The 27,391-nt window shown below is 38.6% G+C and overlaps 2 protein-coding genes across 8 annotated transcripts in view; one reads left to right on the top strand and one right to left on the bottom strand.

Moving 5' to 3' along the window:
- Positions 1-17,326, top strand: part of VSNL1 (visinin like 1) — an 88,131-nt gene extending 70,805 nt beyond the window's left edge. For all 5 annotated transcript variants that reach the window (XM_032185057.1, XM_032185054.1, XM_032185056.1 and 2 more), the window contains exons 3-4: positions 15,118-15,333; positions 16,276-17,326. In XM_032185057.1, coding sequence (XP_032040948.1) covers positions 15,118-15,333; positions 16,276-16,473 — 414 coding nt within the window. In that variant the 3' untranslated portion in view covers positions 16,474-17,326. The remainder of the gene's footprint in view (positions 1-15,117; positions 15,334-16,275) is intronic.
- A 3,224-nt stretch (positions 17,327-20,550) lies between these two features.
- Positions 20,551-27,391, bottom strand: part of SMC6 (structural maintenance of chromosomes 6) — a 32,558-nt gene continuing 25,717 nt past the window's right edge. For all 3 annotated transcript variants that reach the window (XM_032184048.1, XM_032184046.1, XM_032184049.1), the window contains 4 exons: positions 25,541-25,646; positions 24,208-24,360; positions 22,399-22,496; positions 20,551-21,191 (listed from right to left, as the gene is read on the bottom strand). In XM_032184048.1, the coding sequence (XP_032039939.1) occupies positions 21,083-21,191; positions 22,399-22,496; positions 24,208-24,360; positions 25,541-25,646 (466 nt within the window). In that variant the 3' untranslated portion in view covers positions 20,551-21,082. The remainder of the gene's footprint in view (positions 21,192-22,398; positions 22,497-24,207; positions 24,361-25,540; positions 25,647-27,391) is intronic.

Consider the following 27,391-nt stretch of genomic DNA (forward strand, 5'->3'; position numbering starts at 1 on the left):
TAATTCTGTGGTAATAGCAGCTAATCAATGTGATGTGATGCTTTTTTGTTTAATTCTCACCTTCTTGTAACTTTGGTTTTGATTTTTTTTTGTTTGAGAATTTAACACTTTACCAGAGTTAGCTAATCATTTTTCAACTTAATTACACTTGATACACAAAGTGAGTCTATCAAATATGTATGAAATGTATTGCATTACTGTTTCTCTATAAATTAATCCCTAGAGACCATTACATGCAGTCAACTCATAGAGAAGGTATAAAGGAACTTAGAAATGTCAGGAAATGTCAGGGTGTATCTCCCAGCTGTAAGCTTCAAAAGGACATTTTGGCAGTTGGCATCACCAAGAACAGTCAGTGTTCCTTGGAGGATCCCTCTTAGCAAATGTAAACCAGAATCCTTCTGGAAAGCAGCTGGTAGTGTAAGAGTTTGGTTATGATTACAGAGTTTTTTGTTCTACTATTAATGTCTGTAGGGCTTTTTATTCATCTTTATTCACTCTAGGATACAAGACTATTAAAGATGATGAGCTCTGCTGCTCTCATAAGATAAGAGAGCTAACTTATCCAAAGGCATGTATGACTAATCCTCCTTTGAGTTCTCACCGCTATACTGAACTCTTTTTGCTATTATTATTGTTATTGTATTGCCTGTTTGCTAAGGATTGAGTAGCTGTTATTGTTTATTCATGAAAGCCTACAACCTGATTTATTTAACATGTTTACCAGAATACTTGGGGGAAAAAGTCAAATCTATTACTCATATTCATTATTCAGTGTGAAAAAGCAACAGTTGTTCCCCAGTGTGAGCTAGTTACCATAATTATAATTTTGGGCTGTTAGATTGCATCAGTCTACATTTTTGAGCGTATTTTTGAGGTTATGTTTATTAATGGGAAACATTGGTTCTGATACATCCCTCCAGTTATACCTTGCTGCATCTATAAATAGACCTTGTATAATACACTTCTTGCAAGTGTATTTAGTTGGGCTTTCGGGTTTTTAGAGGATTTTTATGTCTGAGGGGAAGAATTCAGATGGATCTGATTTTGAAACAAAATTGCAGTCACCAGTACAGTGAAGGCATAAGCTCTACACTTGTCATTCTCAGAATTTTATGCATGATGCCAGTGGTATGAATATCTTCAGTTGGTCTGGTGCACAGAGAGTAATCTGATCCGAAGAACGTGTAACTACTAGAAGGTTGTGTGATAAATAAAGCCGTAAGGACTCAACATTAGAGAAGTGTATTGCTGATGTGCCTTTATTGTCTCCTTTTCAACTGGCCTGTAATTATGTTATTGAAACTGTAGTCATTATGGTGATGTCAAATAGTACATGCAATGAGATATCTTGTAATGATAAATGGGCATGGATAGCAGCTTTAAAGATGCATATTGATGTATCTTATTTTTTAGTAGGATTCTCTTCACCTTTTTAGATAAAGATCATTTTAATTTAAAGGTCACATTCTCTGCAGTTTTTAGAATTTATTTTATGCTGTCCTTTTGTACGGCTGTTCTTGGCAGGTCTTACTGTGTGCTAGTGTTAAGCCATTTATAGACAGAGTATATGAATAATTGTAAGATCTTAACGGAAACAAGTGTTGGGAAAAATCTTAGCTGACTGATTTATCGGTAACAAAAGAGGCTGCTCTACCCATTATAGCTTTTTGCTTCAGAGCTGCACGTGTGATGGCTTTCTGATGGCAAAAAAGGAGCTTCAGCTCCTTTTCAAAGGTTCTATGTACTGACGGATTAAAGTTATTCAAGAGTTCATTACTTCATTACTTCAGCAGGTCGATGCAGGAGAGATGCCTGCTTCTCACTTCCAGTGCTTTAAATCAACAAACAGCATGCACCAGTTTGTACTAAAAGGTTTACGTTTTTCTCTAAAGTGGGCCCATGCCAAGGAGCCCAGGAGTTTATTGGAGTAGGAGGGATGGAACTGGGGGGAAGCTCTACTCTGCTAGATGATAGTCTCTGCCTTAGCTGGCCAACAGCATAAAATGGAGAAACATTTGGGAAACATTTATTACTGAATATCACTACTATCAATACCCATGTTTTATCTGCATTGGCTTGTGAGCAGAATTATTTAGTAATAGCACAGCAACAGCATATCTAGGGCGATGGCATCCCTGCATAAAGGCAGGGATCCATATGGCTCACAGGGAGGTGGTTCTACATCTCTTCCTACAGATGATAAAAGAACAAAAATGATGGAAAAAATAATTCATATACAGTGAGGATTTTCCCTTCTTTCTGAACACCATTAGGTTCACATCTCAAGCTTGTCCAGGACTCTCTGGATGGCATCCCCTCCGTCTCTTGTATCAACTGTACCACTCAGCTTGGTATCATCTGCAAACTTGCTGAGGGTGCACTCGATCCTGTCAATGGCACCGACAAAGATATTAAGCAGCACCAGTACCCAGGACAGACCCCTAAGGGACACCACTTGTCACCAACCTCCACCTGGACGTAGAGCCATTGACCACCACTCCCAACCACAAGGTGTCTTTTATTGGTCCAGTCCTTAAGTTTTACCAACAAGCTCTCAACCTGTTTCTGACTGTTTCTCAGAGGCAGCTCTTTGCAATCAATCCCTTCCCTAACACAAAGGGCAACACCCACACCCTCCTTCCCTGCCTTTCACTTCTGAAAAGGTTGTAGCCCTCTATTCCAGTATTCCATATACTTATGCATGGTCCTTAGTAGCAGAATGATGATATTTCATGGTTTTTAGACACTATTGGGCTTGTCAGTCATGGCATTGACCTTTTAAAGCGTTTGTGCTTTAAGAGAAAGCTTAGATATGGAAGAAAATATGTTGTCTTTCAAAGCTGGAATCCTAAAACCACACTGTATTGAAAGAGTCCTTTTTTATTATTATTGTCTGTGACAACAGAATTGGAAGGTTTACAGATGGATGAATCTCTTAAGTAGGTCTGTACAAATTTTTCAGAAAGAGACCCGAAAACCTATCGCTCAGAGCTTTGTTGCACATGAAAAGCTTTGGAATAGGCCTTGAAGCACTTAGAAATGTGGGCCTATTTCCAATTTCAGATAATTAGAAACTTCATTTTAGGACAATTCGTCTGTGACTTGTTGGGTTGCTTTCAAACTCACTACTAAAAAAGAAAGTCAATAAGATACGCCTAGGGAAAGCAAGGGAAAAAAAAAAAAAAAAAAAGATACCAATACACTGCCCACCTACCACTTATCTATTACGTGAACTATTGCCACCATCCTTCCTGCCTCTCATGTCAAACACTGGGGTTGTTTCCATTCCCTCAGCTTTTATCCCTTTTGTACTGCATTGAAACGTTATTCTGTAATACATCATTTTAACGGCTCTGATCAGGTATCTGTTTATGTTCCAAAAGCTTAGGGACAGATATATGGTCTCCAAGCAAATAGCTGTCAGGATTCACTCGTGTTGGTTTCCAAGCACTCTATCATTAATTAATGCCCTTAGGCATTGTTAAAGGTTTTCACTTTGGGGTACAAAACAAAAAATAACCACTCCCAATCCATTCCCCATGATTGGTTGGGAGCAGAGGGATGAAGATGGTGGTTATTTACATAGAACTCCACAATGACTGATTTAGAGACGGTAGCTGTAATCCAGACATTTAGCCTGTTACATATGTTCCTGTTGGGACCGAGCTGCCCACTAGGCATATCTGTAGGTGCAGGCTGGAGTTCCCTCTTCTGGCCTATGCTGGCAACAAGCAGCAGGGCACGCTGATTTTGTGGGTAGTCAGCCCTTCCCATTTTCTGTCTTTGAATATTTATACTATTCTCAGCAGGGCAAGTTCTTGCAAAGTGCTTGTGGTATCATACAGCTTTCATCTTTCTCCACTCCTTTGGTCTTTCTGGACTGTGAGGGTGGTGAGGCACTGGAATAGGTTGCCCAGAGAAGCTGTGGATGCCCCATCCCTGGAGGTGTTCAAGGCCAGGTTGGATGGGGTTTGAGCAACCTGGTCTACTGGGAAGTGTCTCTGCCCAGGGCAGGGGTGTTGGAACTGAGTGGTCTTCAAGGTCACAAATCATTCAGTGTTTCTGTGATTTCAGTTTTTAGTTGTCTTCTTTGGATTAAAAGGTTTATGGACTGCCCTACTGTCAAAGGTTGGATTAGCTGGAAAAGATATCTGAATCCACCGGTTTCCAGCTCACTGGAGTGATCTGTATGTGTAAGGGAATTGGTAGGGCTCCCCAGAAGTTAAGGCTTTTTGTTGGTAACTTCTGAAATGGCAGGTTTTGTACTTAGTATTAAGAAAAGGAATTCTGTAGTTTAGCACTCACTGAGTTCTTGAGGTTTGAATCCTCAGATCTCTGATACTCCCAGCTACAGCCATTTTCCTTCTCTTTCTGCAGTTCTCTTTCTGCAGTACTGAGTTATAACAACTCCATCGTGTTTAAGAATTTTAGGAGGGCATGTTACATAAAGTGTATGAGACATTTCAGGCACGAGGCTCTTTTCTGTGGTTGCATCTGCATCCGTTCATAAGAAGAATATCTCAGACTTTAGTGACTCGTGTTTCAAATCCCTTTTTGGCTGGAAATAGCACTTACCAATGCTTCTATAGCCCTGTTCTTCTCAGAAATTTGCACTAAGGGCTTCACAACACAGCAGGCACAGCATTGAAGTTAATACTCTGAACCTTTGGAGCCAAAACTCACAGGGAAATTAAACCTCTTTTTTTTTTTTTCCCAGAAATCTAAAGAGGTTGGATGATATTTAAGAGGGGGAAAAAAAAAAAAAAAAAAAGAAATGTCCCAGTGTATTCTCCATCTGGTATGTTACCAGATTCCTAAAGAGATAACATAGTGTCAAGAAAAAGGATGTTGCAATTAGTCTGGGGCATAGCTACAGCTGCATAGCTACAGCACAGCAGGATCCTGACATTGTCATAGCCCTGTGCTATCACTGACCTTGGGGTAGTGGAAGACTGTGCCAAACTTAAAATAAATAAAGTGTTCCAGTGCTGTTTTTCAGTTAAGGGAGATCAAAGAGAAATAACATTTAATCAGCCCTGGTCCTCGAGTTATGCGTTAGCAATACTAATTGTTTTGACGACAATTCTCTCTGAAGATTTTTTTTTTTTGTTAGCAGTGACTAATAACTGATCTGCTAGCGTATTGACCTATAGCACTACCACAGCTCAATTAAGTTTCTCATTGTCCAAATCTAATCAGAGAAAAGCTGAGATTGAAAATCAATTCATTTCCTGCTAGTTAATGACTAATTCCCCACAAATGTGAATATAGAGATTAACTTTTCAGGTTGAAAGTTTTTTAGAGGAAGACCCTGCCATATGGGTGTTTCAGAAGAGGAAGTGCTGTCTCTTTTTTCCCATCCATCTTCCTCCAGCCCCTTGGCATATGCTGGCTGTAGCTTGTGCTGTTTTACTGTGGGACTCGCTTTGTAATTGGCAAAGGTTTGTGCTTGTTCTCTGGTCTCCTAGGTTGACCTGTATCTCACATAATAGCAAGGAACCAGTATTGATGATCCAAAGTCTGTGCCTGAATTCTCAAATATTTCTACTCTGCATGCTCCAAATGGACATTTCCTCAGTGGCTCCAAACACATTTAAGACAGGATGACCTAGGCCTCAATGTTAATGTAAAGATACAGACTTTTCTCTGATCGTACTTCAGCCTGTATAAGTCTTGAATTTTCCCACTGAAGGGGAGAAATTTCATGGCTCTTCCAAGTATTTCTTCTTTATGTGAAGAACTAACAGCTACTTATAAGCCTCCGAATGTGTCTATGCATGCACACATGTTCACAGCATTAAAGCTACTGAGCAGAGACACAAACAGTAAACATCCATGAGATCTGGCAGCTCTCCCCTGTTCTTGCTGGCTCTATGACTCCCACTGCAGCTGTATCTGAAATAGTTGCAATCTTTTGTTGTGTTGATCGCCGCACGCCTCTGAGGTAGGGATGCATCACGAACTTACATGTGGAGAACTGAGACCTGAATCTAAAAAGGCATTTGGATTCTGATATTTGGTAGTCCTCAAGATTATCCTTCATAGAGGCTCAGCCCTACAGCTCAGCTACTGATCATTTATTTATTCATTTAATTTTGCCTGTCCTAAATCCTTATCTCAAGTCTTTTTAACAGTATTTCATTCTTACATTCTTTGATGAGACACATTTCTAATGTTCCTGTATCCTTCTTGCTCTGGAACTGATGTTTTATCCCTGATGCTTTTATTTTTATTTTTTATTTTTTATTTTTTTAATTGATGCAGAAAATACCTTGCTGGTTTCTGCTTTGCAGCAGTAGCAATGAATTGTGTCAGTGTTGAAAGGCTCAGGTCCGTACCTTTCAGCTGAAGCTCAGATGCATGTGTATTGATCCACTGCAATCCTATGGGGGTAGTCTCTGCCCTGATACTCGGCAGAACAATCAGACTCATATTTTTGGACAACTTGAGAGGAAAACTTGATTATAGGCCTCAGAAGGAATCTGGCTGATAAAACCCATGCGGACCTGTAGTACCAGATTGTGGTATTACATGCACAGATCCTGTGTTTTCCCACTGTGACAGCCCTGCACCTTTTGTATATATAAAACACAATAAAAAGGCTAGAGCTGAGGCATAAAATGCCTTTCTCCCAGTTACCTAGCAGGGATACACATGCCTTGGGTGAGAAGTGTTTTGGTATGTGTACAACAAACCAGGAGGAGTTAATAACCCTTGAAACACTGAGTGGGAGAAGAGGGTAGAAAGAGGAAATCAGGTCATACTATGCTTTCAGTAAAGGCAGCAGCAGGAGGAACACAAACATGAATCTGACTTCTGAAGCGGTGCAGCTACATTAACACACGAGAAAAATACATCGATGCAGTTGCTTCATTGCCTATTCCATCAACAGAAGCTGCAGTCTTACATATGAACGAAGTAAATGTCATCATCTTGCAGTTTCTTGGGTTATGTTAGCATCTGAGAGTAATACATGGAGCTTGGATTTGAAAAGGTACAAACTCTGATGCAGTAGCACCATTTTTATCCATTTATTTGCATTTTGGAAGGCAGAGGGAACACAATTCATGAATCATGAACAGAGTTTATTAGAGGGCTATGCTTGCTTCTTCCAGCTTCATCTGCAAAGTAAAAATAGCTAGGAAAAGATAATTGAAATGTTCTCCAAAAAAACCCTGCTGCTATTCCCCGCAGTTTTCACATGCATCATTAACCCAAAGAGCCCAATCAACCAGCCAATTTTCCCCTGGCTTTACCTGTGAGGGAGCAGAGACCTAGGATCCCCCATGAGACCCACTAGTGCAGCACTTGCTTCAGCTCATGTGGAGGGGCACAGCATTGCTTCTGCCCCACTGAGATCAGTGCTGTAGCTGGGGGTGGCTGTTGAGAGAGCATTGGGAGCTCTCCTAGAATTTTTCTGCCTAATGCAGTGATAAAGCAAGGTGAGGAGGAACAGAGGATAGGGAGAAAGTCAGAAGAGTCTGAATGCCATGTCTGGAAGTGTTCCCGGTGTTCCCACATGTTACAGCATCACATCTCTAGCACAGCATGGAGACGCCCAATTCCACCCCTCGCAGTTTCAGTAATGGAGTTGAATCCTAATAGCCTTCATTTGATTTCCAGTGTGTATGAACAAAACAGCTCAGCCCATTTAAAGGCATGCGATGCAGTGGTGTATGTATGCCTTTCTGTGCTGATGTCTGCTGCTCTGTGGCTGAGAGCTGAGAACTGGAAAGAAACATCCACATCTCTGGGATCCAGATCACTTAATATTTGATCAGATTGTTAATGGAAGCCTGCATAGCTTCCAAAGTTACTTCTGCTTTCATGGAGCCAAATTCATGGATTCTCGTTCACTGCCTGATAAATTTGTGCAGTAAATTTCTGCCTTGGAAAGCTCTGAGACTCAAATGCTCAGTGGTTATCTACATTTGTCTAAATGCTTTTCATTTAAAGGGCAGTTGGGGATAGTATCCACAGAAGGATTTAGGTGTAGTATGGTGTGAGTAACTGCCTCTGGGAACAGGATCTCAAAAGTCTACTGAAAAGAGTTGTGTGAGGAAAACCCTTGGAAATCCTAAGGCAAAACATTTGGACACCTTAGAGTGGTGGAAGTCCAGGCTATGTATGTGATTGCTCAGCACCCCTCATTGCCTGTGTCCATTTGTGGGTTTTGCCTTGGATGCCTAAATGCCCTAGGGAGTTTGGACTTAAACATTTAGTTATGTTTCAGTTCATTAAATATCACTTCTAATAATAGAATCATAGAAAGGCTTGTGTTGGAAAGGACCTTAAAGATCACTTAGTTCCAACCCCTCTGCCATGGGCAGGGACACCTCCCATCAGACCAGGTTGCCCAAAGCCCTATCCAGCCTGGCCTTGAACACCTCCAGGGATGGGGCATGCACAGCTTCTCTGGGAAACCTGTTCCAGAGCCTCTGAGTGAAGAATTTTCTCCTAACATCTAATCTCAATCTCTCCTCTTTTAGTTTAAAACCATCCCCCCTTGTCCTGTCATTATCTGCTTGAGTAAAAAGTTGTTCTCCGTCTGTTTTATAAGCGCTCTTTAAGTATTGAAAAGCCACAATGATCTCCAGGTCTCCCTGAAGATCCCTGAAGCCTTCTCTTCAGGCTGAACATCCTCAGCCTTTCTTCAAAAGAGGGGTGCTCCAGCTCTCTGATCATCTTCGTGACCCTCCCCTGGACCTTCTCTAACAGCTCCATATCTTTCTTGTGTTGGGGGCCCCAGAGCTGGGCGCAGTGCTCCAAGTGGGGCCTCACCAGGGCAGAGCAGAGGGGGACAGTCACCTCCCTCCACCTGCTGGCCACTGCTCTGCTGATGCAGCCCAGGATGCAGTTGGCCTTCTGGGCTGGAAGCATGCACTGCTGGCACATGCTGAGCCTTTCATCTACCAGAACTCTCAAGTCTTTCTCTGCAGGGCAGCTCTAAATGAGTTCTTCTCTCAGTCTGTACTCCTGTCTGGGATTGCCCTGACCCAGGTGCAGCACCTTGTAGTTGGACTTGTTGAACCTCATTAGGTTCCTATGGACCCACATCTCAAACTTGTCCAGGACCCTCTGGATGGCATCTGTTCCTTCTGTTGTATCAACTGCACCACTCAGCTTGGTGTCATCTGCAAACTTGCTGAAGGAGCACTCAATCGCACTGCCTATGTCATTGATAAAGCACCAGTCCCAGGACAGGCCCCTGAGGGACACCACTCATCACCAGCCTCCACCTGGACATAGAGCCATTGACCACCACTCTCTGGGTGTGACTTTCAAGCCAATTCCTTATCCACTGCGTGGGCCACCCATCAAGTCCACATCTCTCTCTAATTTGTAGACCAGGATGTCATGTGGGACCGTGTCAAAGGCCTTGCAGAAGCCCAGGTAGATGACATCAGTCAATGGATGCAGTCACTCCATCACAGAAGGCCAGCAGATTGGTCAGGCACAATTTGCCCTTGGTGAAGCCATGATGGACGTCCTTGTCCTGCATGTGCCTTGACGTTGCTGCCAGAAGAACCCGTTCCATGATCTTTCCAGGCACAGAGTCTTTCCAGGCTCACTGGTCCATAATTCCTCAGGTCCTCCTTTCTACCCTTATTCAAAATGGGAGTCATAAAAAAAGGGGAGTAAAAAATGGATTAAAAAATGGGAGTAACAAATAGTAACATATAAATATGTTAATATGTAGTATGTTATATAAATGTTACTATTTGTTTTGTATATGTTACAACATACCTTTGACAGAACTAGAAGTAAAGAAATGGTTTCAAATTTAGCATTATCATTCATAGGCACAGTTCAAACCCCACTGAAGTAATTAGATTATTTGCATCGGCCCATACTGCTCTAGTGTCAGGCCCACACTGACACTATGATGTTTATCATGTTATGATGTTTAGCATCATAACATTTAAGAGGCAGATGAGCTTAAAAGAGAACTGTGAAAATTACCTAAGATAAAGCAGAGTTTAAAATATACTTACTGGGGGAAATGCTAGAATCCAAATCTTCTTTCTCCTAAAGGAATTCCTCAAGCACTGATTTGAGAAAAAAACACATTTGTCTCTTTCTGATTCCTCTAATATTAGTTTGGGCAATCTGTTCCCAGTTTGGAAACTCACAGTTCCCTGATCCCCAGTGAGCTATATCTGGCACTTTCACCTGAACTCCAATTCAGTTTGTCTCAGGCAAGGAAGGAAGCATATGTGGGGTTTCCACATCCAGGCCAAGACCTTTCAGCAGGGGAAGGATGTTACATCATCCCACTGCTGGGATTTTGGAAAGCCTGGTATGTAGGCAAGCACTGAAAACACTTGCTCAGCCAAAAATATATGGAAGATAGCTAGGAAAAGGCCTAGTCTGAGGATTATAAGAAGCCTCCCCACTAAGGGCTGTGAAAACTTAGTTAAAAATAGTTTAAGCTCAATGATCCCTCTGCTTCCCCTGCCAGTCAAGGGAGATGTTTCTTTGACCACTTCAGGCTGCTCTTTGGAGGAGCATCTCTTCACTAACCAAAGAGTGATGCATGACACATCCCCAGGCAATGCTGAAGCTCTCACACCCACAAATATGGGCTCAAAAACAAGGTCCTGCTTGGCCTTGCCCCGTCCTGCTGCTCCCCTCCCTCCTGGTCCATGCCACCCGTGCAGGGATGCTCTTTGCCACTTTCCACTACAGCATGGGCATGGTTGCAGCTCCCAACCTTTCACGTTCAATTCACTGTCGTTACTCTGGAGAATGAGACTTAACAAAAATAATAGTGGTACATTGTGCCTTACCTACCCTTATTTTGTGCATCCTCAGGAACTCTTTGAAACATGGGTTTTATCTATTTTAAAGATGTATCAGTCCTGACCTGCCCTTGAGCACTGTATTCCCAAGGTAGTCAAATCTCATCCAGAAGGACAAAAGTACTGGGTCATACAGGCTATAAAAGGGCATGTTCTGCCTTCTGCTGTGTCCTTTTGTGCTGTTCTGCTTATGCTCCTGTTATATCTGTTACATTAGGTTTCAGTTTTGTACAAAAAGATGCTGGCAGCCCTGCACTTCACCCCTGTGCTGGAGCAGGCACGACTTTCCCGAAGGGTCCCAGCCATCTCTGCCTGTAAATCTTCTCCTGTTCTCATGCCTTAACACATGAAATGTAAGAGTACAGTAGGTTATATTACTTTTTTTTTTTTCTTTTTTTCCTAAAGGACAGAATTAAAAAGGAACCCATCTTCTTATCTCACCAGCTCTTGTGTTTTATGTCAGATTTCTGGCAGGAACCCAGAGCTTTGTCCTCTTGAAAAGCTACTGAGCAGCATCCTGCATTATTATAGACATTTCCCTCAGTGACCAAAATACTGCCGCAGCTTTAGCTCATGATGGAAATATCCATCGTGCTCATGCGCTGTGGTTTCAAACAGATTTAATGCTGTGGCTCTGCGGAGTGGAAAACTGTATCTGAGCCAGCTTAAAATGATAACACTGACATACATGGCTGGAGATAAGACCTCGTCTGAAATTGGTCCCTCTATAGAAAATATAGTGGGTAACAGTTGTTACAACTGTTAGGAAAATACACTTCAAAGGGCTTCTTTCTTCTGAGGATCTGTAAGATGGGGCTTGACCAGCAGCTGTAGGTGTCTGAGTTCAAATTTAAGAAGGTGGCTACAAAACCCATCAGTCTGAGCTTCCAAAAGAAGCCAAACTTTCCAGTTTTTAGAGTGCTCATTTTCTCTTTCAAAGGTGAACTGTGTGGCTAGCAAACTTATTAAAGGGATGAAAGAAAACCTAAAAGAGTAAATAGGATAAACAACTACTTCCTAAAATGCATTTGTAGCAGGGATTGTCTAAGGCTTTTCCCATAGGAGCCGGCTGCACCACCTGCCAGTTGCAATCCCTTGCAGTAGTCTTTTACTGACCCTTGAAGGTTTCAGACTTGCAAGATCCCATTTACCCTCATCTCAGCTGGTTCCAGCTCTGTCACCTTCAAGACATTTTTCTTTTCCTCCAAAATTTAGTGGTAAAATGAGGGACTTGTATTTTTTTCTTCCTTTTTACTCTCCTAATTAGTAGCTGTCTGTAGAGAACAGTTCCTTCACACACCAGCATATTGAGCTAACCAGTCTGGAAAAAAAGTGCAGGCCAGGAAAGAGATTGGAATAGACAAGCAGAAATAAAGAAATGACCAATGTTTGGTCACCCATAGAACTGAGTGCTGTAAAAAACCCAGGCAGGTAGAGCTGGCTGTGGTTTTCGGATGTAAAGGGTAAAGCAGGATACATGACTGGTGTTTAAAATGAGAGTGCACTTTTCAGTAGTATCACTGCAGCAGAAGGGAACTGCTGCCTTTAACGTGTAAATTCATCACCTGGGCAAGGGTTTCCTGAGGAGGCTGAGGATCCTATGGATCTGCCCAGATGCTGTAGGTCCCTTGAGAATTCCTGTTGTGTTTCTGTGCTTGTTTTTGAAGCATTCAATGAGCCCATGCCAGCATGCCATATGAGGCGAACTAAACCACCCACATATTCCTTCCTGCCAAAACTGGTGTTTGTCTTCCAGTGAGCTTTGTCTCCCATTTCCACTTGGCTAAGACTAATTTAACATAGTTAACAGCCTGTTTTAATAAGAAAAATAAAAATAAAAAATAAAAAAAAAAAATGAAAAAAGACTTTACACCTTACTAAGGCTTCACTGTATTTTAATGGATAAATATTTTACCAGAGCTGGCTTCTTTTGCTCTGCAATTGTTTTGGTTTTCTTTTACTTCATTTCTTATTAATGAATTATTTCATAATGGGCCAATGGACAATGGAAGTCTTCAAGTAGGTTTTTAAACAGGTTTTGACATTGCTTTTGAGTTGTTCTGGGCTAAAAATAATACAAGCCAGCAGGTACAGAGTGGAGAAGAGCGTCCTCAATCCCTTAAGGACCTTTTACTGCATTTGTTCCCCAGAGGGAACCAAACAGAGAAAGTAAAAAAGGCTTCAATTCCAAGCATTCCCTTTGCTAAGCTGTAAATGCCACCAACTTTCACAGCTCAGAAGAGAAAAATTGTTAACCTGTTTATGATGAGAAAACTGGGAGGATGCTTTTCTCCCTGTTACATGAGGTCGATGTAAGACAAGAGATAGGCACAGCTTGCTTACGCTCATCTAATGAGGGACTGAATTATGTGCTTTTATTTCCCCATGAATAATTTAGAAATGGTCTTCGGCATCTCCAGCCACCAACCCCTGCTAATCCCCGGCTTCATCCTGAGGCTCTTGAGTGTTTCTGAGTGGCTGTCACTTAGCCATTTTCATAGGTGACCTTCTTCACTGAAATTCAGTGCTTTAGTTCTTCAGCTATGGGAGAAGGAGCCAAGAGCCAGCAACTGGATGCTGACCCATCCAGATTCAAATGAGAAAACAGGAGCTCTAACAGCAATGTTAAACTGAACAAAATACCTCTGGAAAAGGGGTACAATGTGTCCCTCTCTCTCTGTGCTCACAGCCTGTGTTCCTGAAAAGACATGTGGGAAGTGTGATGAGCATGTCTGACACCATTTCTGTGATAATACAAAATCCTTCATTCCTTTAGGGTAATCCACAACAGGGCAATATTCTGAATGGATGTGGACAGAATTTAGCCCTATGTCTTTTGAGAGCAAGAAGCAATGTTTGCAATGACCGTAATGCCACTGAGCCAGAGAAGAGATCATGTTGCAATCATACCTGTACAGCACTGCAAAGGTTATCCAGAACTGTGTCTGAAAAGTTGATATCAGAGAAAATAAGTCTGAAGGAAACTTTCAGGTTAGGACCCCTTGGGCACTGTGCTGAGAATACAAAAACAAACATTATTTGTATATAGTCTCTTCACTGCAATGGGACTCCGGCATTGTCTAAACTCCCTTTCTTATGAGATATATTTTCTTGAGTCTGGGTTACAGGAATAAATAGAAACTACTGCTTCAAATGTCTTAAATTATACTTCTTTTTTTTCAGAGGAAAAATATCAGCCAAAAACCTACATCTGATGGTCATTTTAAATACTTTGTTAAGTGACTGTCAGTGTTCATCAACAGCAGATATTAAGCGTGAACAGCATTGCCCTGTATTGTTTAACTGAATCTCAGTTTTCATGATATGTATTTATAATGTTTGTTGGCAAAAGAGAACATATGTTCCTGATTTTTCAAGCTATATGTGGATTTTTTTAAATAAATAAATTTTTATAACAACAAGCCCACACATCTACTTGCTTGCAACAATCCAAGGGCTGGTTACTGCTAAGCAGAAAAAATACTGTTAAAATTCACCTTGGTTGCTGTATTTCATAGTCTGACAATAAAGGCAGCAAACAGTAACAGTTGTAAACTTAAATGCTCCTCAGAATTAGAAGTAGGCACCCAGTCTGAAATAGTTTAAAAATGTGTTGTAGAGCAGACAAGAATGAATGCCAGCCTGGCTCTGGCACTCAGAGCACCGTCTGTCTCCCTAGCACTGCACTACCCCAAGGTGTGTTTTCAGCACTGTTCGTAGCATTAAACAGGATTTGGGCACCCCACCTCGTTACGGCTCGGGACCTGCTTCCTCCAAAGAACAGAGGCCATGAGATGAAGTGCAAAATGCCACAGGTGCAGCTTGAGCCAGAGACAGTTCTGCTAATTTCTCTGATGGGGTTGAATTTAAACCACTGGGTTGAACTTCCAAGGCTGAAAGATGGCAATTTGCTTCAACTAAACATGCTTCCTCTGAAAATTCCTAAAAACATGGAATGTATGGAATGTACCTACTGCTGTACATCACTGTTATTAGATACAATCTCTAATTTGTACCCAATTGCATTGTAATGGTCTCGTTAAACTAGCCTTTTTTTATTTTCCCTTACAATATCTTTTTAGCATTAAATCTGTAACACTGTTTGCAATAAGCTAACAGATTTTCATAAGAATATTTTTTTTTAATAATCATTACACTTTAACTATTGCAGAAGTTTACCTTGCATCTTTTCAGTTTTACACAAAGCCCACCAGCAAATCTTCATAAATTTCTTACTTTGGTATTTTGCAGGCAGGTGCATAGCGTGCTACCTTGCATTGCCCACAGTTCTGTTTATTATTTTATTTTGTAGTTCTTTCCGTATGGAGATGCTTCAAAGTTTGCCCAGCATGCCTTCCGAACCTTTGATAAAAATGGAGATGGGACCATCGACTTCAGAGAGTTCATTTGTGCACTGTCCATCACCTCTAGAGGCAGCTTTGAGCAAAAGCTAAACTGGGCCTTCAACATGTACGACCTAGATGGTGATGGTAAAATTACAAGAGTGGAAATGCTGGAAATTATAGAGGTGAGAACAATATGGCACTCAAAAAGAACATGTCTGAACATTAGTAAAGTTTAATTACTCTTTCACATACCTTTTAGACTTCAAGCACATGAGACTTTGCGCTGTATCATTAAAAAGTGCACGTTATATATATATCCTATACTGACTCATACCTATGTGGTACAAACACACTACCATTTTAATAGATGCGTAATCTTTGAGAATCGCTGCAATTACATATGTGCATATAAGTTCTTAAATATCAAGAGATAAATTTGTTTTCTGATGAATGGATTAAGCATAAAAACAGCAGAGCAAAGGATTTACAAAGCTCATCTCAAAACCACTTGACACCCATGAAATTACTGTTTTGTAGCTTGAGTGGCTGAAAGCTTAATGGAGATTAGCTTTAAACGATTGCAGAAATTTACAGGGATAACACCACAGTATTTTAAGTGAGCTTTCACAGGGGGGCTTTAAGATTTAAGACGACCATCATATATAAGGGGAAGTGTAGCTTACCTCCCTAGTCATCTGCCAGCTACTAGCCACCGTGGTTACTGCCTGACTTTGCTCACATGTATGCATGGAAAGCTTTTGAAAGGAGATAACTTCTAAAACTGTTTATTCATAGTTTATATGGGATATCTCAAGGGAATGACGAAAATGAAACAAATAGTTCATCCAGGGAATAGGTTACAAAAGCTTTGCACTGTAAAACAGAAAACCAAAGAAATTTACTCCAATATACAAAATGCAACCATTTAAAGAAACATTTAAAGAAGAAAGTAAAATCCATTCTTCCTCGTTTTAAATGAAAGAACATCGGATTCTAAGAAAAAGAAAAATCCTCAGGGAAACTGGCTATCAGTTTATTGTTAGAATATCATTCCAGAATTTGATCAGGAAAAAAAAAATCTAGTTAATCATAGAAAACTCAACATATGTGGTTTCTTCCCAAAGGCCATCTACAAAATGGTGGGCACCGTGATAATGATGAAAATGAATGAGGATGGTCTGACGCCTGAGCAGCGGGTAGACAAGATCTTCAGTAAGATGGATAAGAACAAAGACGACCAGATCACACTGGATGAATTCAAAGAAGCTGCAAAGAGTGATCCTTCCATTGTATTACTCCTGCAGTGTGACATTCAAAAATGAGCTTGTGTACAATGCATCATAGACTGCACAGAAGTTTAATGTTCCATTCAGTTTGCAGCTATTTCCACACACACAAAAATTTGCTTGGACTACCTATAAATGGACTTGCTTCTTGTGTTTGAAACACTTGTGTGCATGAGAATGTCATTTGCTAAAGAATTTTAAAAGTATATATTATAAAAATAAACTGCCACAACGTGATGTGTGCACTGTCATTTCATAACAGCCCTATTCCTCTGAAGCCTGTGCAGCAGTCCTGTGCTGCAGTGAATTATATTATTTATTGTTCATGTTTTACTGATGCTAGCTCTGTGTCTCCTAGACTGAGTAATGTTAGTGACACTGAATTCCCATGGTAATGTTAACTGTTTATTATAAACCATGTCACCATTCTGCTGTAAAGTAGTATTGGACAGACAGAGGGAAGACTTCCTCAGTTCTTGAGTCTGATCCACACGTGCTTGTATTGTCAGTGGATATAAATGTACTTCATTTGCATGCCTTTTAGGTTTGCCTTAATTCTTACCTCATTTGCATCCCTTCAATCTGGAAAGAGCTATGTCAGAGGAATGCAGTATAAAAAAGCAAATCCTGCTAAAATGATCCCTTTAAAAGTATATATAAATATATATATATAATGTTTAAAATATTGTTTTATTGGAAGTTTAAAGGTTTTATTGGAAGTGTATTGATCTTTGCCTGAATTTTCAAAAGCTTCCACAGAGGTTGCAATATATATGTCCCAAAATAAATTTATAACATTTGACCTTTTCCCCTAATTCTTATTTCACGTCTTCAGCATGGTAACAGGAAAAAAAAAAAAAAAAGTTCTATCTTTAACTATCTGTCACTGTACTACTGGGAAATATATATATTTCATTATGAAAGCATGAAGAAAACTTCTTTTCACTCACTCGGTAGAAGTCATATTATACAAAACCAACAGTTGTAGTGCTTGTGTTATCAACAGAACAGCTGTTTATCCTCTAAGATGTTAATGCTAAGATTTAACAGTATACCTACAAGACCTGTGCTTACATAACTTTTTCAGCCAGCTGGAAGTCAAATACAGTTTATTTGCTTGGCCTAAACCTGGTCTTTTAATGGTTTCCCCAGAAAGTAAGAGTCTTTCCTCTTACAATATGATATGAAACTAATACAGGCATAAAATAAAGTGATATTATCAAAAAATTGTTATTGATAAATTAACCTTGCAGCATGATTATCGAGAAGAGGTAGTCGAAAGAACCCCCTTTTGTCCTCAGTTCTACGTGCAATCAAGTTTGTCTATACCGTGGCAAGTATGAGTTTTGCATAGCCCTGGGAAAGCATGGAGAACTATCAGACTGCAGATAATCTTTCCTATACACAAGGTTTTCCAGTTGCTCCATTGCTTTAAATAAAGGCCGTTGCTCGTAGGTAAAAAAAAAAAAAAAAAAAGTTGTCTGAAAAGCTCACTACTGCATGTTTGATATTTCTTCTTTGCCTTATGAAATAAGACAGTACTCCCAGTAGCTAAAAATCAGACAATAAAACATGACAAAACGAATCATACTCTCCACTTCCAAATATTAAAAGTGAAGCTCATCTTAAAATTGAGGGAAAAACACCACGCTGCTTAACACGTTTTGCTAACAAACATATGGGGGAGGGAAGGGAATCAATCATGACCACAACCACAGCCATCCTTTCCTAGTTAATTTTCCTCATATTCCAAACAACAAAGTGTAGAAGTTTCAATTACATTATTTTTTAAAAAACAGAATTTTACTTCGCCTACACAGGTAGTATTCTTGCCAAATTAAATAGCAGTATACTTTGTATGTTTGGCTGTAACTTAAAAATTCTGAAAAATCTAACATACTTCTGAGTACGGCATGCCCATTGTTTCTACATAGACTTCAATTACTAATGGTAGAGAGGATGTTGAATAATCCTGGGATTTTATGCATCTTTTGCTTCCACATACTTATTAGGGCATCAGTACATCATTCTGTATTTCCCTGCGCCTCAAATTTATGTAGCTTGACAGGCTCCATTTACTTTAATGCATCCTTTAAGGACTGCATTGCCATCCAAAATGGCCAACAGCTCAAACAGTCTCAAATGTAACATCATCATCTCCAGGTAGTTGGTATAGTAAACTCAAAGAACCAAGAATAAGATAGTTTTGAGAGCTTGGTAGAATCACTGAAAAAATAAGTGTATCCAAGCAACTGTTTCAGTAATTGTTTATTTAGAGCTAATCCTCTATCATGAAACCAGTTACTTATAATTATTATACAGCCAAGCACGTATTTTCATCAAGTACAATGGCAGATTAGAATAAATACAGGATATGATTTGAATCAAAGACCAGAGTCATTGCCAATTCCTCCAATTTTTCAAGTAAATCTGTAGAAAACTTGAGAGAAATCTCAAGTGTTAGCTCAGTAGGAACAGGGTAATTTTCCTTATCCTCTTTTCTCCCCGCAAGCCATTATAAAAATAATAATGGAGATAAACATTTTTCTCCCTCCTGCCTCTGCACTCTTGCTTATTTTTTTTGATAGCTTAAAAAAAAAAAAAAAAAAAAAAAAAAAAGAAATCAGGAAGAAATAAAGCTTTACAGTTGTATCAGTTCTCACTGTAAAAGGGTCTGAAATATACTCCAGTTCCAGCATAAAGTCAAGTCAAACTGAACAGGTGGCTCAAGACCATGTAAGAGTATTGCAGACTCACCCCAAAACACAAGCTGGGTTCACATTCCAGAAAAGCTTTGCCAAGTATGCAATCTGCATGTGTCTTCCCATGCTGTTTTCACATGATTCTAAACAAGTTGTAAGTATCTTCCATTTCATTCTATTCACAGGATTGTTGGATCCTCGAGTTTGGTAGGAACCTAGTGCAATCCCTTGCTTGAAGGAGGTGCAGCAGTATTCAGAACCTGAAAGCCTCCACGGATAGAGGTTCTACAGCCCGTCAGGACAATATGTTTAAATGCCTCATCCTTATCGTGAACAACCCCTCACATGATTATGTAGCCAGAACATCCACATTTCAATGTTGGGTCACTGTCTCTTGTGCCCCTGCCCTACACTTCAATGAAAAGCCTGGCTTTGTTTTGTCAGTAACCTCCTCTTAGACATGGCAAGTGTGCTGCAAGTGTGGTGTTGGCCATTACCCTAGGTTTTCAGAAGTAAACATTCAAAGTCTTTAAAAGATCACTAGATTTAATTCCTAAAGTTAGAATGCACCAAGAAAACCAACTGCAGTTCTAGCCTATTTCCTTCAGTTCTCAGCTAGTTTTCATATTTTAGAGATACCCACAAATTTAACAAATACTTGCGTAAAAACTGAACAGCTTTAATAAACACAAAATACAGTGACTAAAACTAAATTTGGTTTTTAAATTTTGGCTACATTCACTTTAAACTTAAACTGTACAGATATTTTATTGAGGAGTTGCTATTCAGTAAATAATTCTGGAAACTATAGAGCTGTTCTTTGAATAATCTTAATGGCTCCTGTATCATCCAAAAGCAAACAAACAGAAAGAGTTATGCCTAGTGGCTGAACTCTAAATTGATTGTTTCTGAAGAGCTCCCAATAACTGCAAATTCCTGGAGAGAGGAGAACAGGACAGAAGTAAAGTTAATTTGTGGCAGTTTGAAAAACCTGGTTATTCTTTCTCCTTCTATCCTCCCAATAAATATAATTTTTTAAAAGACTCAATTTTATTTTAACAACTCAAGTATAGTCGAGGGGTGGGGCAGTGGGGTGGGTTGGGAAGCCCACAATCTAGAAAAGTTACTCTAAGTTACTGTATTATTTCTTAAAACTATGCCACTTTGCTCCTCTATATTGAAGGACTCCCATCATTTTGTTAACATAATGAATACCTGCGAACTTAGTCTGTGCAAGAATTGGAATTAAGAATATAAAATTATGAAGACATGATTTGCTAGTTTTTATAAGCACATGTCCTAAGACACACAAGCTAGTCTCTATAAAATTTAGGAATCAATACTTTTTCCTGCTCAGAAAATAAACTGAAAAAAGTTCTTCATTTTCAAAATTATGAAATTTTGGAATTATGAAAAAAAGCAATAATTTTACACATTCAGCTGCTGTGGTTCCGCTGTAAATAAACAAACAACGTTTTACTGCATGTATTAGCACACATTCAAGAAATAAAGCAGAGATAAGCAGAAAACCAGATTTTAAACTCAAGGCCAGTTTGAAGAGTGCAGAGACACTAAATCATTGTCACAAGTATTAGTTCCCATAGTTTATTAAAATAGTACTCCACAGTTATACAAAATACATGTCATATCCCCCTTTCTCCCGCCCTCTCTCCTTCCCCCAAGGAAAGAAAAACTAGTAGTTGTTCGTTAAAATAAAACCCTGAATGCTCAGTTGATATCATGAAAATTGTTCTTATCCTTGGGCTGTAAGAACACATAAAAGTAGTTCTGAGATTAAAAAAATAAAAACCAGGAACTACTTATTTTCCTGAGGGTATTTAACAAGAGAGCCTCTTATCCAGCAACAGGCAGTAGCAACTGGAATTTACAAGCATCAATGTACATTTATCCTCAATATTGTGCCATATTCATACAATTTATACTCAATCATCTTCTTCTTCTTCATTCCTATTATGGAAGTTCAACTGTGTTTGGCCTCTTTCAGGGTCTTGCATTCGGAGGATTCGAATATGAGAACTCGTAGGCAGAGAACTAAAAATAAAAGTATGCATCATTTAAATAGTGCACCTTCTCCACAAATTTATTGTTTCCATTTGATTCTTTCCATTATTGGCCTTAAAATTACTGCATCTATTTTCTTGGACCCTTTTAAAACAGTAGCATGGGGTGAAGATCTGGCTTCACTGAACTGATACTGGAGCAAGACTTGAATAAAAGCTTCAGGTGACAGATCCTCAATGATACATCTCAATCCTTCAATTTTTTAACAATTAGACTATGTTAGTTACAGAAAAGGTACTTTTTAAGAGAAACTCCAATGTAAGTAACAATTAAATATGGTTCTTATTTGCCTTACAGATCCTGAAGGGGCACACACTTTATATACGTATCTCTCATCATACTAAGAATGAAGTTACTAAACACATATTCTGGCTTCTCCAGTGATAGCTCCTACTATTTTATTGAATAGTTTGAGAAATTCCCTCAAAGCATTTCCATTAAGTAACATGTTGAACACCCCGTCTCCCGCCCCCGCCCTCCAGGTATTAGGAAGGCAAGATAATTACAATAAATTAACCTCATTTTGAAGATTGCTTAGGATCTTTGTATATTTTGCAGGAGAAAAGAAAAGAGAAGAGAGGACAGAAGAGAAAATGTGATAAAAATTATCAGGCTTCACTGATTACTTCTGGCTTGTAGAGAAGAATTGGATGAATAAGGTTAGACAGTGACTGTCCCCTTAACTGGGCATAGCTTTACCACAGAATTATATGGAGGACTGTTGTTTGTTTGTTTGTTTTAAAAAGATCCAGGTGCTACAAAAAAACAGAACAGCAAGCTATCAGCTTGCAGATTTAAAAAAGTCAACTCAAGTAACATAAGCCTGTTAAAAGTACGGTAATACTAATAGGAAAATTAGACAAACACAAAATATTCTATCAGTTTTCTGATGGGAGACCAGCAGCCCACCTGGCTCCATGCAAGGAAACATTTCAAAAAGCTCCTCTACTTTAGATAAAATGATTCAAGTTTCACTGAATTACCACATTACATATGGAAAAGTGAAAAATATTCTCCTAAGTTCTTAAAAACATCAGCAATGAACTGCTTAACTGTTAATGTTCTACCACTGAAAATCACAAAAATTCTCCTCAGATTTCCTTCTTTCAAGTGATACTCATTGCAATACAACTTTCATGTCCTACTTCTACTAGGAAATACAACACAACATTATTACCTCATGCTTTGTGGGGTGAGCAAAATGAACTGCCGATGACGCTGAGAGTCAGCCACCTTCAGAATCATATCCATTGCAATTCTTCTGTTAACCATGTCCTAAAGACAAAATCTTTATCAGTGAATACTGCCTGTATACTTCACTGACTTCTTATTGCACAGATTAGGACAACTACCTAGTAATAAATAAATTAGAAAGTATCTTAATAGTAAGACCTACCTAAAGTAGTACATAGATGGTAAAGCTTAGCTAAACAGAAACAACACTGGAGAAATACTAGGGTTAAATTCTAAAAGCTATGAAATAAAGCTTGGGAAATCTTAAAACTTTACTTTTTAATATACACACAAAATATCTATCTATCAGAACAATCTATCAGCTTCTATCAGAACAATCACACTCCTACTCACATTATTTTTCTACCAGCTTTTATATACACGTGTAATACTTCTTTATTGGTATGCTAAGATGAACTTTATTTTAGTTGAATAACATTTCTTATAACTTTCTGCCTCAAAATTATCTGAAAGGATGTAAGGGCTACATGAAACCTAAGTTACTTTGTAGCCAGATTATTTATTTATTTATTTCTAAAAACATCCTTGCGTAGGCTTATTGAAAAATATGTATAATGTGAGGATATGATGAGCAGGGGTTAAATAACGCTCTGCTTCCACACTGTCACACATGAATCTAGCTGTCTCCCTTACAAAAAGGCTGATGGGGTCCTCTTGTGGTGAGTCTCCAGGATTACAGCAGAAGTAACTACAGATGTAATGTGGAAACAGTATGGTGTGCTTATTGGCACAGCAGTAGAAAAACAAGTGTTGAGGAATTACTTACAGAATAAAAGACATCTAAGTTCTCTGCAGGGCTACAGTTTTGACTATCCATCTTTTTCTGGACATATGAATAAACTTCAGTACAACTAATTTGTAAGATAAGACAAATTGAATAAGATGATAAGATGAGAGCTTTTCAAGTTTGTTTGTGGAATCAATGATTATGTCACTGATTCTACAACAGGGAAACCTCAGACATTTAACATGCTGAAATATGTCTGCTTGACCACCTTAGATGCAGATGTTCCTTCCTGATATTCTTTATGTATAAAGTACACCGCCTGTTTTTTTTCTTTCTTCTAGGTCTTTGATTTCAGTAAATAAATCACTGATTTAATGGGTGAGGGACACTGAAGCCAAAGAAGAAAAAAAAAATAAATATCAACTACTGTCTTTGTCTCATGGAACTAGTTCTCCAGGGAAGTGATACACAAAGATGATGTTTATCAGTTTTAGCTGCCATTAGTATTTCCTATTCGTTAATATGAATTTCAGCATCTCGGAAAGTAGGTACAAAACAATTATCTGAGTACCAAATCATCTGCTATATCTGCACTGAAAAAATGTATATTCAACATATATATATATCATAAAGATGTACATATATATCATAGAAGCCAAGGCATGTGCTAAGCCAAGGACTGTCACAGCATCATACAGAGGCAACCTCTGACAAAAACAGTAACTGCCCAGGGAAGTAAAAACCTTTATTTTATGATTTTTCTGCTGAACTGAGATTTGAACTTGCAGAGTAACATGATATTCCTAGTTCTTAGTGCCAATTATAAAACATTAAGCTTCAAAAAAAGTCACTAAGCTTAGTAAACAAGACCCCTAATGAGCACTTCTGTTTAATATCACTTACTGTTACCTATAGTATTTTAAATTTCTAACCAACCACAGGTCACAAATCAACTATTTTGCTAATTTATACAAATCAGAATAGCAAATGTAGTTTAAACTATACCATGTAGACATCAAATTCATCCAAACATCTGAAAGGAGATTCAGTAATGGACCACAGAGAAAGAATGAAACAAACTGTTGAGAAGGAACGTTCACCTCCTGATAACGATCTCACATCGTTAAGAGCAGCTTTGTCTTCCTCTCCAGGCTGAACCTTGAAATAAAGATAATAAAATACTTTTTAAACTTGGAGACTTCCTTAAAAAAAAAAAAGTTATTGGAACTGCAAACATGTTACATATGAACAGAGAGATCACTTGAGGAACAGCTTATGTACTTCACTGCCACTCTGGAAAGAATTCAGAATGAAATGGCTCCTAGCCATTTCTGGGATCACTGCAACTTTATCCACCATAGTAAGATACACTGAACAGATTAAACAGATGATTCTGCCAATGTTTTCTTATTAAATTCTCTATTTTAATACCTATTAAACAGATTAAATAACTGTCAACAAATGTAATTATATCACAGTAAAATCCAATAGCTACCAGCTGTAATAGAAAAGCAGGTAATTGATTCACAATAGTAGCTTAAAGGAGGAAGTTTCTTTACCAGAACAAGTGAATCGTTGTAAACAGTCACTCCCTTCCACTAATTATGATGACACCTTGTGGCACTCTCCATTCAGGATTAAGCTTCAATATTTTCTTATCTTGCTAATTATATTACTTTTAATGAACTAAGCAGGAAAATAAAGATTTTTTTTTCTTTTTTTTTTTTTATTTAAATCTTCCTTGACTATATTTAAATTTTATGCATGATAAACATGAAATATGAGTCACAAAAAATGTAAAAAGATAAAGACAGGCAATAAACTGAATCCATAAAATATGAAGTTGAGTTTTTTGGGTATCTATCCTTCACCTGTTTAATGAAGAGCGTGTCAACAAGTATTTGTGTCATCACTACACATTTTCCTCCTCAAATCCTAAAAGCAAATTCTCCCACAGAATAAATAAATAAATGCTCTATGACTAAGACTTTCTGGGAAGCATGTTAAAAGATACAAACTTACAGAATACACAGAGAAAACATAATATTGAAGCCATCAACCACTTAAAGGCAGTAAGATGTTACACAATCATAAAAAGTAAATCTTCCTGTTATTCCATGTTATCTAGCAACATCCCTATTAAAGACAATGATACAGTTTGGCTTTATTCTTGTTTGTTTTCAACAGTGTGCTACAATTTGGCATATCACTTTTTGGAGAGGGGAGAACAATTCTATTCTTTGCAATACATGCTCTAGCAGCTGACACTAAAAGCAAACAAAAAACCACACTATTTTAACACACATTATCATACTTCAAATAGTATCAAATAACTTACTGTTATTGAAAGTGTCTCATTCTTGTGGTCGAAAAGTATTTTTCCACAGCAAGCTCGAATGCGTAATAAGTAGTCGAAGTACAGTTTGCATCGTAAAGAAAGGAGCCTTAAATCAGTTAAATCATGCAAACAAACATTAGCTCACCAAGTTTAAAGATATTTGAAAAAGTGACAGCAAATTTTTTAATCAATGGTTTCACATCATCATCTTTTTTTCCCCAAATCTCAAACAGTTAACATTGGAGAGAAATTAAAGACGCAACATAACAAGTGTAGAAATCCAGAAGTACAGAGTTTATATTTTCTGTAAATTTAATCCCTGCTTCAATCGACTAGAAGCTTTTGACATGCTTCTTTCACAACTTCACCATGAAATAACCAGACTCCACTGCTATTTCCCTATCCACTGTTAGTGCTGCATCATTAATATAGTGAAAAATTTACAAGGACTCTGCTAGACTCCAAGAATTAAACATTGCTGATTCCCTCTGCACTCCCTTCCTTCCTCAATTCTAGTACATAATTCTCCAGCAGACAATACAACACTGTTCCTCCAAGAATTTACTATGGTTCTTTAGTACACATTAGAGTGGGACCATTCTATGATTCCATGATTTGTATTCAAATTCAAGCACTAGGAACAAGATTCAGTTTGACCCTTATAGGCCCCAAAAGGCAAGTACCAGATTCTGCCGGTACAAATTTATCAACTGGCATTTCTATACTTCCAGCACAAAAGATAGGATTCTTTTGATCATTACTATCTCTCATGATTGTATTGGCAATCCCATCCAAATCCCAGACTGAAAAGTACAAGAAGCAGAACCAATACATATATCCCTCAATTTCTGCTGAAAAAAAATATGTATATATGTATATATATATATACATATACATATATACAGGACAGTAAGGGACTGCAGCAAGAAAAGTGGTGCACTCCCAGTACAGACACTTGTCAGACTGACAGCTGTCAAATCACAGGACCTGAATAAAAATCCTGAATGGTTTTTCAGCATAGGGCAGAGAAAGAGCGGCTGGCCCACAATGAAGTTATGGGAGCATACCACTGATAACTAGACTTAATGAAAATGAATGATAGGCTGGATTATTTCAATGTTAGCATGTTGCTGATATTTTACTGTCCAAAACCAGTACTGAAACAGAACTGTCTTGGATTGAGCGCGCATTGCTGAGGCCTTTGGTGTGAAGAAAAATATTTGCAGCCTCAACTGACTTATGTTGTGTTTCTAGCTGTCAGTCCAGGCAGACTCTAAATTGTCAGACATAATAATATTGGTACTGGGAGCAAGATGAAGTTAAAAAAACTATGCAAGGCAAAAGTAAGGCAAAGGACTAGTAGCCGTGCTGACACAATCACTAGAACTTGGTGAGGGTCATCAGCTGTGCACTGCCTCACCTCAGAAGTATTATGGGACCTGAAATAAAAAAGGTATCATTTTTGTCTCTGTTCTGTCCAATATCAGGTAATCTGTATGATCTGTCAAGTGTGTCAGAGCACTCACTCACAGCTTCCTCAAACTGTCTCACACCTGCTGGCTTATTTAAAGCAAATATCTCTACTTTCAAGAATGTTAAAGAAAATCAAAAAAAGTACTGTCACAATGAATCTCATGTATACCTTACCATGTGTAACATATCAGTGTGTAAAATATTTGAAAATTTCCAATGATAAGGATCTATAACTTAAGCATTAACATTTAGGCTCTGAAACAGGTTTAACTCTAAGACCATCACGAATACCATCTTTACAATACCTAATTCTCAAGGGTTTGCTCTGTAATTTACTCTGGAGTACAGGCAAAATTTACGTATCACCAGTTTATTTTG

The sequence above is a fragment of the Aythya fuligula genome, chromosome 3 (assembly GCF_009819795.1).
Source record: "Aythya fuligula isolate bAytFul2 chromosome 3, bAytFul2.pri, whole genome shotgun sequence".
Classification (NCBI taxonomy): Eukaryota; Metazoa; Chordata; class Aves; order Anseriformes; family Anatidae; genus Aythya; species Aythya fuligula.